General features: G+C 44.3%; 1 protein-coding gene across 2 annotated transcripts in view; it reads left to right on the top strand.

The window, feature by feature from the left end:
* The first annotated feature begins 5,951 nt into the window (after positions 1-5,951).
* The window catches only part of MGAT4A (alpha-1,3-mannosyl-glycoprotein 4-beta-N-acetylglucosaminyltransferase A), a 79,600-nt gene continuing 73,074 nt past the window's right edge, over positions 5,952-12,477 (top strand). For both annotated transcript variants that reach the window (XM_080363022.1, XM_080363023.1), the window contains exons 1-2: positions 5,952-6,032; positions 10,017-10,331. In XM_080363022.1, the coding sequence (XP_080219148.1) occupies positions 10,238-10,331 (94 nt within the window). In that variant the 5' untranslated portion in view covers positions 5,952-6,032; positions 10,017-10,237. The remainder of the gene's footprint in view (positions 6,033-10,016; positions 10,332-12,477) is intronic.

Genomic DNA, 12,477 nt, shown 5'->3' on the forward strand with positions numbered 1-12,477 from the left:
GTTGATGGGGAGACCAATAACCCCTTGCCAGTTTTTACGGATGCACCTAAGATTTGGACATTTTACCCACATTGGATGTGATGGGTCTGGATGTGATTAGAAGGATTCACATTGCAGGGTCATGCTTTGCCAAGGCGCTCATGAATTTGACTCTTCCCAGTGAAAACAAGTTTAACAATTTCTGGTTGTTCTTCACAATTTCAGTACAGGATTATGAAGGCAAAGCAGTCAGGGAAGACAGGAGAGTGGCACAGGAAAAGCACAAGAACGGGGGGTATGCCTCTCTGGCCACTGAGGCAATGCTGAATCAAGTGTTGGTAGGCCACAGCCCATGACTGCAGATAGTGCAAATTCTCACCCAGCCATTGTCTCAAGCTTTAGGGTTCCACATATACAGTCTTGGGTGGCAATTAAGTCGCCAAGAATGAACGCAGAGGGTCACAGAGCTAGTGCTATTCACGGAGAGGCAGCCTGCTCCATCCTTGTAAACAGCTCCATCTATTAACATGTCGCTACCAACCCCCTGTTCATCTTTTGCTGGAAGAAGGAATTTTCAACCCCTGTCCCATGCTGTGTTTAGTGGCAGAAAACGTGCACCAAGTTCATCCTTCACCTTGTGCTCTTTACAAAGAAAGAGGTCAGGATGGTGCAAGAAAGCACAGGAAACTTGCCCCTCACTCCTCCACCTGCAGAGTTCTTGCTGCAGCTACTGACTGCCACCAAAAATACAACTAAAAGTGAAGGGATGTGGCAGCAATCCCTTGATTCCAGTTTGGTCTGCACAAGGTGTCCGGATCTGCCCTTCAGTGAAAGAAAGAGACACCCAATGATCAGACATCTCCTGGGTGACGGGGCAAGAGTAGGAGGGGGCTTATTGCCCCAGAACTGGGTTTTAGCCAATAGTTTAGTGCCTGGTTTTGACTCTTTAACATCTGATCCTAACAAAGTGGACTGAACCATGCACAACTCTGCCTTTCTGTGGGAAGGAGGACTGGTGATGAAGAGCCCAGCTGGGCTAGACAAAAAGCGAGGTGAGATGAAGAAAATGACGCAAAGACTAACGTCCAGCCAGCCCACTCTTTGGCAGCGGAACCTGTGCCAGAAGTCTGGAGTATAAAGTTCTAGTCTGTGTTTCTTGGCAGTCAGAAGTTTAGATTTGCATTGTTTTTGCAGATTTTAGCTCAGGTTTTACAAAGCTCCACATCTTTGGAAAATATGCTAGAGCCTTAACTGTGCATTGTTCAAGTAGGTATTTGGGCATTTGCAGTGAGTGGACCTAGAAACAGTTTGTAACAATTTTGCACAAAAATAATTAAGACTGACACAGGAGCCACAGTCTCCCCCAAAGCTTCATCTACCAATGAGACAATGTACTGGATTTTGACAGACCTTTCTAAAATACTTTTTTTTTTCGCCTGTGAAAGTTGACTTGGATTCTTTCCCTGTGCTGTCTGGACCTATATTTAGTTTTGTTAGGAAAGAGTAAAACAGACCTTCAGCAGAGTACTTTCAGAATCCTGTACTCACTGAGGGCCTGATTCTGCTGCTGGTGTATCAGCCACCAAGTTACTCCAAGGTAAGTGAAAGGAGACAACTTCTTAGTGTGTTTTTCTTAGCATGATGAAGTCCGATGCATAAAGTTTAGTTCTTGAAATTTCCCTGAAAATTTTTCAGTCTTCTAAAATTAGTAGAGAGTGTACCACAGAGCAGGCATGTGGAAAACGAGCTGGCAATCAAAATCCTTAATTCTGAATGTGATTTCCTTTTACTTGGACTATCTCTTCAACAGTAACTGCATCTGACTGTTCTTTACCCAGGCATTGGACCTCAATTACCGTCAGCAATATTGGCACAACATGAACTTCACGGTTTCCAGGTTTATATTTATGTAGTAGTAGGAATGTGTTTAAAAGCCTCTGCCTTCAGAAGGCAATGAATAAATGTAAATGTTCATCACCTCTGAGCATATGGCAGAGGTATTTGCGGCTCAGACAGAACCTCCGCAGTGAGCAAAATGAAGGCAATGTGGGGGCGCAGGTAGAGAAGCCTGAGTTTGGAGATCGAGCTCTGTTCCCACCCTCTCCACAGACTTCTTGGACAGATTATTTGCCCTCTCTTATGTCAGTTTTTATCTTGTTAAAGTAGATCAACAATTCACCTACTGGAAAAGATGGCACCATCACACCTGACTTTTGAGTGAGACACAGATCTGCCTGGAGCAGCAGCATCACAACATGTAAGAGAAGATTATTTCATAACGTAGTCAGAGAAAAGGCAGAATAAAGATTTCCTAAATGTGGCAATTTTTGGCTACTAAGCATTTGTATCTACAATCATATTTTAGTGTAATTTTCTACATCCCTTTATCCCTTTCCCACGAGCCTGGTCTCCTACTGCCCTGCCATGGTGCCAGGTGAAGACCTCAAGTCTTTCCCGTGCTGCATCATCACCTGATGCACGGGTCCTGAACACACCAGGTTTAAGAAGGTGGTGGAAGGCGAGTTTGCTTTTCCTTTCACCAGCCATTGCTGCAGGGATGGCATAAGACAGCCTAGGGACAGACTGGTTGTGGAGGGCAACCATTGCCAATCCCTCCCCGATACACATCGGGTGTTTTTGTGTCCCTCTTTATTTTTAATGTTAATACGGGAGTGTAGCAAAGGCACAGCAGAGATACAGCTTCACTAAGTGAGGTGCCCAGCTAGCATACAGGGAAAAGAAAAAATTAAGTAATTAAAGCCTTTCAGTTGAAAAAAGCAAAACTGAGGTGAAATGGAGGTAGACACACTGAGCGTCCCAAGGTGTTTGATCTGTTAAAAAACAAGGTTAGTGGCAGGCTGGGAATAAATCCTGTCTCTGAGAGAGGACTCAATTTTCAGTCAGAAGACACAGACAATTTAGAGACAGCCATTTTTCAGCAGAGCAACCATTAAGACTTTTACTGCCACTGACAAGCAACTCTACCTTTTCCTCATCTTTCCTAGTGCCTGGGAAAGCCAGAACATGAGCACAGTGAAACACCAGGACAACAATGCTGTCATACTTCTGCATGCATTGGGAAAAGTGCCTGGATAAGACGAGCTCCAAATCTGATGAATGGCAGGCACGGCACAGCCCTATAGAAATCAGCAGCTCAGGTGTGCCTGAAACAGTCACCACAGCACACATGAAATTACAGCAGGCCTGGAGCGTCTTTTGCCACTTCGTCTTTGCTCTGACATTTAGGTAATACCTTAGCAGAAATTTCCCAGCATGAAATCTCCTCTCTGTCAAAATAACATTATGCAGTTCTCCCTCATTTTTTTTCCTGCTGGTATAGAATAGCAAGCAGGCTCTTTGGTGTGTTTTGTTTGTTTGTTTTGGTAGGGTTTTTTGTTTTTCAGAAACTAAAGTTGGAACACTAAGGATTTAAACTTCCCACCTTCTAAAATAATTTCTTTCCTCAAATCCTGCCCATTTTAGTTGTTAAAGCACTGTCAAGGTTTAAAGCACCTCAACAGTTGCATTTAAACACAAAGTGTTTGGAAGTGCTTAATCTTCTCCAGTTTCAAGCTGACACTCCAGTTCAACAGCAGTGGCTGCAGGACGAAAGAATAACTCAGTAGGAAGAAAGAATTTTAAAATTTGCTGGCATTATATGTTGTTCAGGCCTAAAAGGGAGCTGCCACCCCCACCAGAATTAAGGGATATTTTAGTGTGTCAGCTAAACAGCCCCAATTCCTTTCCTCTGGCAGCTGCAGCATTTTCCTTCACTGTACACTTTTTCCACGTGCCAAGCAGCAGAATATGCCAAGAGCCAGTTGATTATTGCTATAGTAAGTCAGATGAGGGCAATGTTGATTTTTTTTTTCCTGGCTTGAACTTTGCTTTCCTTCTCAGGAAACTAACTTCAGGGGAAGATGTCAGAGGAACTGAGAAACAACCACATTACACTTACTCTATTGTTTGGGGAAGGTCATAGTTAATTGAGTACTGTCAAGCTCCAGTTGGTAAACCTTCCTAATGAAAACGCTCAATCCATGAAAGATCAAAAAGTAGGAAGGCTCAGACAGTCCTTGTGAAATAACTGTCATTAAACTCATCTTGTAACAGAGTCTTTTCTTCAGCAGACTGAGCTCTCCTCACAAAAGGACTTTTATGTGAAAATGTCTCCACCAGGTTTTTTTTCCGGCACAGAAATGCAAAAATTCATATCCCTAAGCAACACTAATCTATTACAGGCAAACAATGGTGGCTCTAATGTCTTTAGCTTGTTGGGATCTCTACAGAAAGTTCTGCTGTAAATGCATGTGTGTGCACTTAAGGATACACATGCACTAATTTTTGTTTGAAAATTATTGTACTGAATTTGTTCTTCAATTAAAAATTCCACTTCATCCCACTTCTTATAAAAGGGAGGATTGAAGCATACATTTACATAATAAATTCTCACTGCTCAAAGAATAAAATCACAGAACAGCCTGGGTGTCAAGACCTTGCAAACTTCTCCAGAACTTCTCTTTTGCACTCTGCCTGAGTTGCCACCGGCTCCTCTTTACAAGCTTTGAGAAAGCCAGCAAAATCACTGAGGGCTACTGTGCAGGTACCTAAATGTGTAAAAATACTGTAATGTGTTTAAGCATTGATTAAAAAAAAAAATGATCTATGGAGACTTGTTAAATCTCACTCTTCAGGCAGAATAATTAGAAAGATTTTTGAACAGTTTATTAAGTTCTAGTGGGGAACTGTCCCACTATATGTAGCATAAGAGCCTTAACTGAAAGTAAAAATGTATACTGTAGACTTTGTTTAAATTAGGTGGGAGGAAAAAAGGGGAATCCATCAAGTCAGTCAAAAGGATTGAACACTGCTAACCAGTTAGCACTACACAGTAAGAGCAGTGCTCTAGCAGGGTTGGTAGGATCCTACCCCAACCTGAAGGTGCTATTTGATTTTAATGGGAGCTTTCAGACCCCAAAATATGCTTGAAATTCCTGGAAAACATGAAACAAACCACTGAAGATAGGGAATTACTTACAGGACAGAAACATCACAAGCCTAAATAATGAATCTACAGATGAAAGTTGCCACTGACTTCCTTTCACTTGTTACACAGGGCAGCAGTAACAACCCTCCGGAGAAAAGCAAGTCCATTTTCACACCTCCTGGGCTGTGCATGTTTAACAGCCTCTTGGGCAGCACACTGAATGCTCTCCTCACAGCCACACTTGTGAAGGGTACAAAGGACAGAGGGCTCATTTAACTGGTGTGAAACAACAAGCTGTTCTTTAATTCACACAATTCTTGATACTAGCTCCAAGAGAGGTAAAATTCACAACTGTGACTTCTCATCACTGGTGAACAAGCACATCACACATGGCACCAACACAAGCAATTTGTTTGGCACTGACCAGCAGTTCGAGAAATCTTTTGCTGAACTCAATTTACTCCCAGTAACAGAAACATACCCACACACAGCAGGCCAAGGGCTTGACCCTGGAAGCAACCAGAGGGAGACAAGCTCAGGATGGATCTCCTGCAGCTGACTATGGGGCAGCAAGCAACCAAGTGCTGGGCCAGCAAAGCCTCCCTTGGGGCTCATCCAGAACAATAAACCCCAGAGAGCACAGCCTAAAAGAATGGGTCAGGCAGCACAAAGAGCAGCTCCACAACCACCCCACCGTCCGGCCCCCCTCAGGGCTACTAAAAGAGCCCGCCCGAGACTGACCAATTTATAGCCACCGCCGAAGAGAGCGACAGGCCGTCCAGCCAATGAACGGCGCGCTCCGACGCGGCGCCTATTGGCTGCCGGCAGGGACGGCTCCTGCCCAGTGGGGGTGGTTTTCCGCGCCGGTGGGCGGGGCGGAGCTCCGTGCGGTTCCATGGCGGTGGGGGCGGGGCGTGCGGTTGCGCGAGCCGGGTCTGACGAGCGGAGGGGCGGGCGGGCGGGCGAAGGGAGCGAGAGCTCCGGCGCGAGCCAAGACAGTCGCGAGCCGCCGCCGCCGCACCCGCCGCCCGCGGCTCCCCCTGCCGGAGCGCAGCGCAGCGCACAGGTGAGGATGGCAGCGGCGCTCGGCGGGTCCCGGGCCTCCGCTGCCGCCCTCGGACCCGGCTTGGAGGAGCCGGCAGCCGGGCGGTGGTAGCTGCAACCCGCTCGGCTTTTTGGGAGCCTAGGGCCGGAGCTCTCTCTTCTCCGGAGTGGGTGTGCAGCGGCGGCGCTTCTCTTCCCAGCGCCGCGGGTCTCTGCGGTGTCGCCGCAGGGAGGGCAGGCGGGGGGCTGGGGGGGCTGTCCGGCTCCCGTGTCTGTGTGTCCGCGCTCTCACGCACCTGCGTGGCGGTGGGGTGGCGAGCGCTTGCGGCTCCTTAGCGGGACTTGCTGCCACCCCTTGCCCGCTTTCCCCCTGTGCTGGGGCTGCCCGCGGGGCGTGCGGGGGGCGGCGCTGGGGTCCGGGGCAGAGCGCCACTGCTCCCCCTACTTCTCCGGCTGGGGAGCCCCGGGAGAGCGCTGCTGCCGCCGCCGACCCTTCTCTCCCTGTTCACCTTTCCTCCTTCTCTTCCCTACGTGCCAGGAGCCCAAGGCGGGGGTTTGGCGGAGTTTGCAGTTTCCCGTCCTTGTTCCTTCCCTCCCCCCCCCACCGAACAACCTCCCTCCGATGCACCGGGCGCCGCGCAGCTCTCCGGACCGGCGCTCTACCTCCCCTCCGGCTCCGTCAGCTCTCGCCCTCTGCCGCCCGGCAGAGCTGGCGGCGGCCGGTGCGTATCTTCCCCCGCCTGATTTTCGCCGCTTCCCCGACTAAATAGCTACGACCGGGGAGGAGAGGCAGCGGGGAAGGTCCCGACTAACTCGGCACGGTTCCCACGGCGGCAGCGGATCCCCCTTCCCCGGTGCTTGAGGGGACTCGGCTGCGAAATGGCAGGGCGCCGGGCAGCCGCGGGGAACGGCCGCGGGTGGCGGCGCGCCGGTTGCTGGAGCGTTTCGGTGTGGAATAAGGTGGAAAAGCCCCTGTTTAGCGAATCTCCTCCAGCTTTTTCCCTCGTGTTGTCTTTTAACCGGGGACCGTTCTCGCGTGCCTTAAAGAAAAACCTTTCAAATGCAGCACTGCTGCCGCGGTGGGTGGTTTTGCACCTCCCGGCTGGATGGGAGGCGCATCACCCGCTCAGAAGTCTGGCACCCTTCGTGCTTTTTGATCCTGCACCATCTAACCTTTCAGCAACTATGTAAAGAGCCTTTGCAGGGGCATTGAAGTGCATCAGGTTTTATGCTTTGCAGTTGGAAATACATTCTATATATATTTTGGGAGTGTCTGGATGCATACAGCAACTTCTTGGTTTATGTAAGATGTGGTTCGTTAGGATGTTTCTCAGCACCTGAAAGGTGCCAGGTGCTTTCAGTACTCATGGCCTTCAGCACCTACCGGGGTCATTCCTGTCAGTCCGCAGTGGGAAAGGTTCAGGTTGTAACGGCACTGGAAAATTTCATAGGCTTCATCTATCTAGTTATACCCTGTTGTAATGTCAGGTCTACCTGGATTACCCCTTGGCTAAATTTCTTTAGTTTATGTTGTAAATTATTGAACAAACCTAAAGTGACCACCTGGGGGTTAAATAATTTACGTGCGTCTACACATCGGTTTCTGCTGGTTTAACTATATGCATTTTTAAAAGCTGGAATGCTTCTGGTTTGTGCATGGCCTTGATGTATGCAGTTTGATATAGTGAAACGCTTGAATAATCATCTAAGTACTGCTGAGCTGTAGCTGAGCTGCTGGTGCCTGTGCTGAGAGGAGTGGGTACAGCACCAGAAGCAAAGGATAAAAGCAGAACCAGCCAACTCAAAACCATTGTAATTGTTAATTATGTGCATACCCACTGCTAATTTAATTATGTTGCTACTGGGGTTTTTAGTTTACTTTTTTGTTTTCTGAATTATTTCAAGCTATATTTTTCTGTGGACTCAAATAGCACAGTAAGAAGCCCTGAACACATCACCTTGATTTTATTACAGCAATTATAAAAATGATGCCCAAGTTTTCTGGAAAGGCAGGTGGTTCACTTACCTTGCATTAGCTGTCTGTTGCCCCCACTGGGATAATCTGTCTAGATTGCAGCCTGGTCATTTGTTCACACCTGAGCTGCTCCAGGGAGATCTGACTGCTGCTAAAGTAATGCTAATAGTAGATTACAGTTTCGACATCCTTGCTTCAGAGCCACTTTAGCTGTGTTAAACTGTTAGTGTCATTGCCCTGTCAGTATCCTGGTCTCTTATTCTGGTAGTCTGTGAATCACCTGAACTTCCTAAATTCCTGTAGACAGGCCTTATAAAACCTTGGTGTTTTAAGATCTTTGCCTTTCCTTGCTATTAAAGTTCACACAGACTTTTATCTTCTCACCTAATTACTATTGCCTACCCTTCTGGCTTTTATTATGTCCATCTCCTCTTCAAAGTACTGGGATGTTTCCTGGAATGCTGTGCTCTCCGTGTTCACTTTCTATAGGTCTCCCTGTTTCTTTCATTGTGTTGAATTCAGGTTTCTTCTATCATGAGGCCTTTCACAGTTCTTTCTATTCCTGCTCATTATTTTGTTTCTTACTGAATTTTACAACCCATCTTGTCTGCTTACTGCGTACTTGCATTTGTTCCCTTCCTCATAGGTACTCTGTGATTTCTGAGTTAATGTTTAAAGCCACAAACCTACCTGTGCATAAAGTTCCTCAAAACAAAGCATGTTACTAGCGTTTGAGATAATCACGGTCTGAAGGTAAATGCTTTCTGTAAACTGGGTCTTGTGACCAAGATTTGAATGCAAGAGCATGTAGTTCTGCGACTTTGTTGTTCTCTTCTGTTCATTTGTTAATTGTACCTCTTCGTTATGTCTTGTTTTGCAAACTCACCAGTAAAGTTAGTGTGTGCTGTGATACAAGCTTGGGAAGAGGAGTTCAAATTTGGCTGGAATAGTCAGAATAATAAAAAAGTATTTTTCCTCAGTTGTTCTAAATGCACCCAGGCCAAGGAGTGAGAGATTGCTTCCAAAGAAAATTCAGAGCAAGTTATTTATTGCTGGGTAGCTTACTTGTATCAGGTGTAGTTTATAGGGGGGAAAAGCTGTCAGTGCCTTAAAAGAAAGCCAAATGATAATGTCTGAGCTACTGTAAAGGATGATTTAGTGCTTTAAAAATGAACCTGCCTGCCCCCCGTCTTTTAAAGTTGGCTAATTAATTTCACTCTTCTGTTTGTCTTGCTCAGTTAGGACAGTGTGGTTAGATGCTGGCTGTGTTTGGGCAGTTGAGGATTTTGAATTCCAGGATATGGAGCCTTCATCTGAGATAAAACTGAACTGTGGGTAATTTCTGTTTTGTCCTGGTGCCTGTGTGGTGGAGATAAAGGAATGATATGGTCACATCATGGCATTTTGTGGGGCTTTCGTGTAGTTGCCAGCTTGTATAAATTGAACAGTCTTTGTGTGTGACTAGCATGTGCTGCAGCCAAGCTAGGAAAAAGTGGTTGTGGATGATTGTGGATGGATGCTGAGCAGAGGAAGATGAACAATATAGGTTTGTAAATGCGGTTGAAAGCTCTGGTCTCTCAGTTTGCTGGGGATGGTTCTGCTGCTGCAGTTACATTATTCCTCACTGATTTCAGGGGGGTTTTGTCAAAGTCAGTACTTAGGAATGGGGCCTTCAGTTGCTGGTTTCCTGAAAACAACCTTTGTATCAGTTCATCACCTGCCAGAATGACACATGAGCTTGCCTTGAGTTTATGAGAAAAGTGTAATGTCGGTAATGTGTATGTTTGTCCTTTAATGATCGAATTTATGTGAAATACAGCTCCTCCAGATACAAGCAGTCTTAACAGGAAAAGAACAAATTAATCTAACAAGGTCTATTCCCTAAGCCAAGACTGAGGCAGTGTAAGGGGGAATGCATGCAAGCCACAATAATGAGCATACAGTAGTATTTCTTCACTGTACTTTGGTATGTGGGGGACTCTTGTAAGTATTTTTAGCATAATATGTTCAAATTTTTTTTCCTTTAAACAGGACTAGAAGAATAAGGAGAAGCTTGATTTATGAGAACTATAAGAAGGCTTACAACAGTTTGGAATGGATTGATTTATGACACCTCTGATATGTGAGAGCTACGTTTGGTGGTGTTGTTGGCCAGCGGCTGCTGGTGGACTTGAGCTGACTTCATTGCAGCAAGCCCAACAGACAGGTCCTCATCACTAATAGAACATAAACAACTGTGATGTTGAAATGAGATGAGGCTCCGAAATGGAACTGTGGCCACCGTGTTAGTTTTCATCACTACTTTCCTCAGTTTGTCCTGGTATACTGCGTGGCAAAATGGGAAAGGTGAGTAAAAGGCTCCAAAATCAGATTGACCTTCATGTGGCTGTATGGCTGTGCAGTGCTGCTCTGTGCTTGAAATCTTTAAATTACCTGTTGACTACCTCTGCTCCAGAAGGTGATGCCTTGGTGAGGGATAAACACCTGCTAGTAGACTGAGGAAAGCTAACTTGGAGTGATCCTGTTTTAAAAAGGGAAAAAAAAAATACCTGAAGAAAAAAAGAAAGTATTTGCTCCAGGCTTATAGTTTTGGTGTGTTTTGTTTTGGTTTTGTTTTTTCCTTTTTTTTTTTTTCCTCCTGGTTTATGATCATTGGAAAAACATATGTTCTCTGGTTGGTTTTTTTTTTCTTTTTTTTTTTTTTCTTCCCTTGTAACATATGGCAAATGGACCTGGCTGGAGAATTATTATTTTTGGTGCTGCTTTCTGTCTTCTCTGATGATTCAGTGATGGCAGTGACAAACTGCTAGTCAACATTGTTGAAAGACCTTTCTTGTTGTCTTTGAAGGAAAGGTAAAATATTTCTTGTCCGAATATGAGGTCAGAAATAAAGTAATATGAGCAAATTGACCAAACAATGGGAAATGTATCTATTATAATAACATGAGCAATCTCATGAAATCAAATAACTACTCTATGTAATAAACTTTTACTTGTTTTATATATCTTCATTGATCTGATTCCACTCCATGTGAACCTTGGAAAATTCAGTTTTTCTGAAGGTCAGCACTGTTTGCTGCAAGTAAGATGTTTCAGTTACGTCCTTCAGTAAAACAAATAAACTTCTTCAGCAATGGTTTCTAGAAGAAAAAAAAGGTGGGATTATTTTTTTTTCTTTATAAATATCTGATCTCTTCAGAAACAGTAGACTCTGTCCTTCAAAATCAAGTATTTTTAAAATCCATATTTGTATCAAATGAGATTGCTACATGGTTTGTTCTGACTGTTCTGAGAATATTGCCTTCAGTCGTGCCTCAGGTTCAGTAAGAGGAAACTGAGGTTTTCCAGGAATACCGTCTGTTGTAGCACAGCCAACTTGTAACCCTTATTTAAGCGTGAAAGAAGCAGATGAATCCTGTGGCATATTGATTTCCCCGCCCCATTGGGCATCTGTAGGAGAAGCAGATGCTTTGTGGTGTGATCTCTGCTGTGGCAGTTGGTTGGTAGGCTGTCCTTCTCAATGAGAGCAGCAGGAAAAATGTCAAGTTCTCAAGGTTGTGGCAATGTTTATGTATCATTTAATTGGACAACAACAGTGTAGACGTGCCAAAGACTGACAAGGAAAGGGTATCTGAATAGCACTGTAAGTAGTATTTTCTTTATTTTGACTAATACCACATTCTCGTTAAATTTTATGTTACCGGTTCATTTACCGCTGAGGAACCTCACAAGAATTCTGCTTTCACTTCAGCAGAGATTTATATCTATGAAATTATTTCTCATGCTTTTTTTCTTTCTTACTTGATATGTGATTTACAAGCCTTGTTCTGTTTTGTCAAAGCATAACACAAAGAAAAGCATCTGTTAAAAGAAATTAACAAAAATCTGCTATTTGGAGAGCACTAGTATATGTGGCACTTGGTGACAATTTAAGCTTTTGTTGGTCAGACTGCTCTATTTTTTTATACTTTTTCTTTTTTCATTTGGATGCCTAGAATCAATAATTTATTAAGGTTGGCATAAAAGTTCTGCATTTGTCTTCTTCCAGATCTTGCTGTTGAGCATTAAGATGATAATTTGTTGAATAAAAATCAGTGTAACAAGACATCAGTAATGTGTAAATTAATCATAAATCACAGTTGTGAAACTACAGTCTAGATAACTTGCTCTTAAGGTGTTGCTTCAAGAGAAATTTACACATAGAATGTAATTTTTTAAATTTTATTTTACTTTTAAACTTAGATTTAGCATTTTATTGATTTGCACAGATTGTCTAAAACCAAAAGAGATTTGGGTTCATTTGTACCATGTTTTCAAACAACCAGAGACATTTTTGCACCAATGGAAAAGGTTCAGAAACTGATGATATATATTTATCCAGATTTTTTTTCCAGCTTAATATCATTTTATATTTATTTAGTAAAGCTTGTGGGGTAGTATCTTAATTGATAACTTTTTCATTACGTTTTTTAGAGTGCCTTGATTAGAAGTA

This window comes from Nesoenas mayeri, assembly GCF_963082525.1.
Source record: "Nesoenas mayeri genome assembly, chromosome: 1".
NCBI classification, from domain to species: domain Eukaryota; kingdom Metazoa; phylum Chordata; class Aves; order Columbiformes; family Columbidae; genus Nesoenas; species Nesoenas mayeri.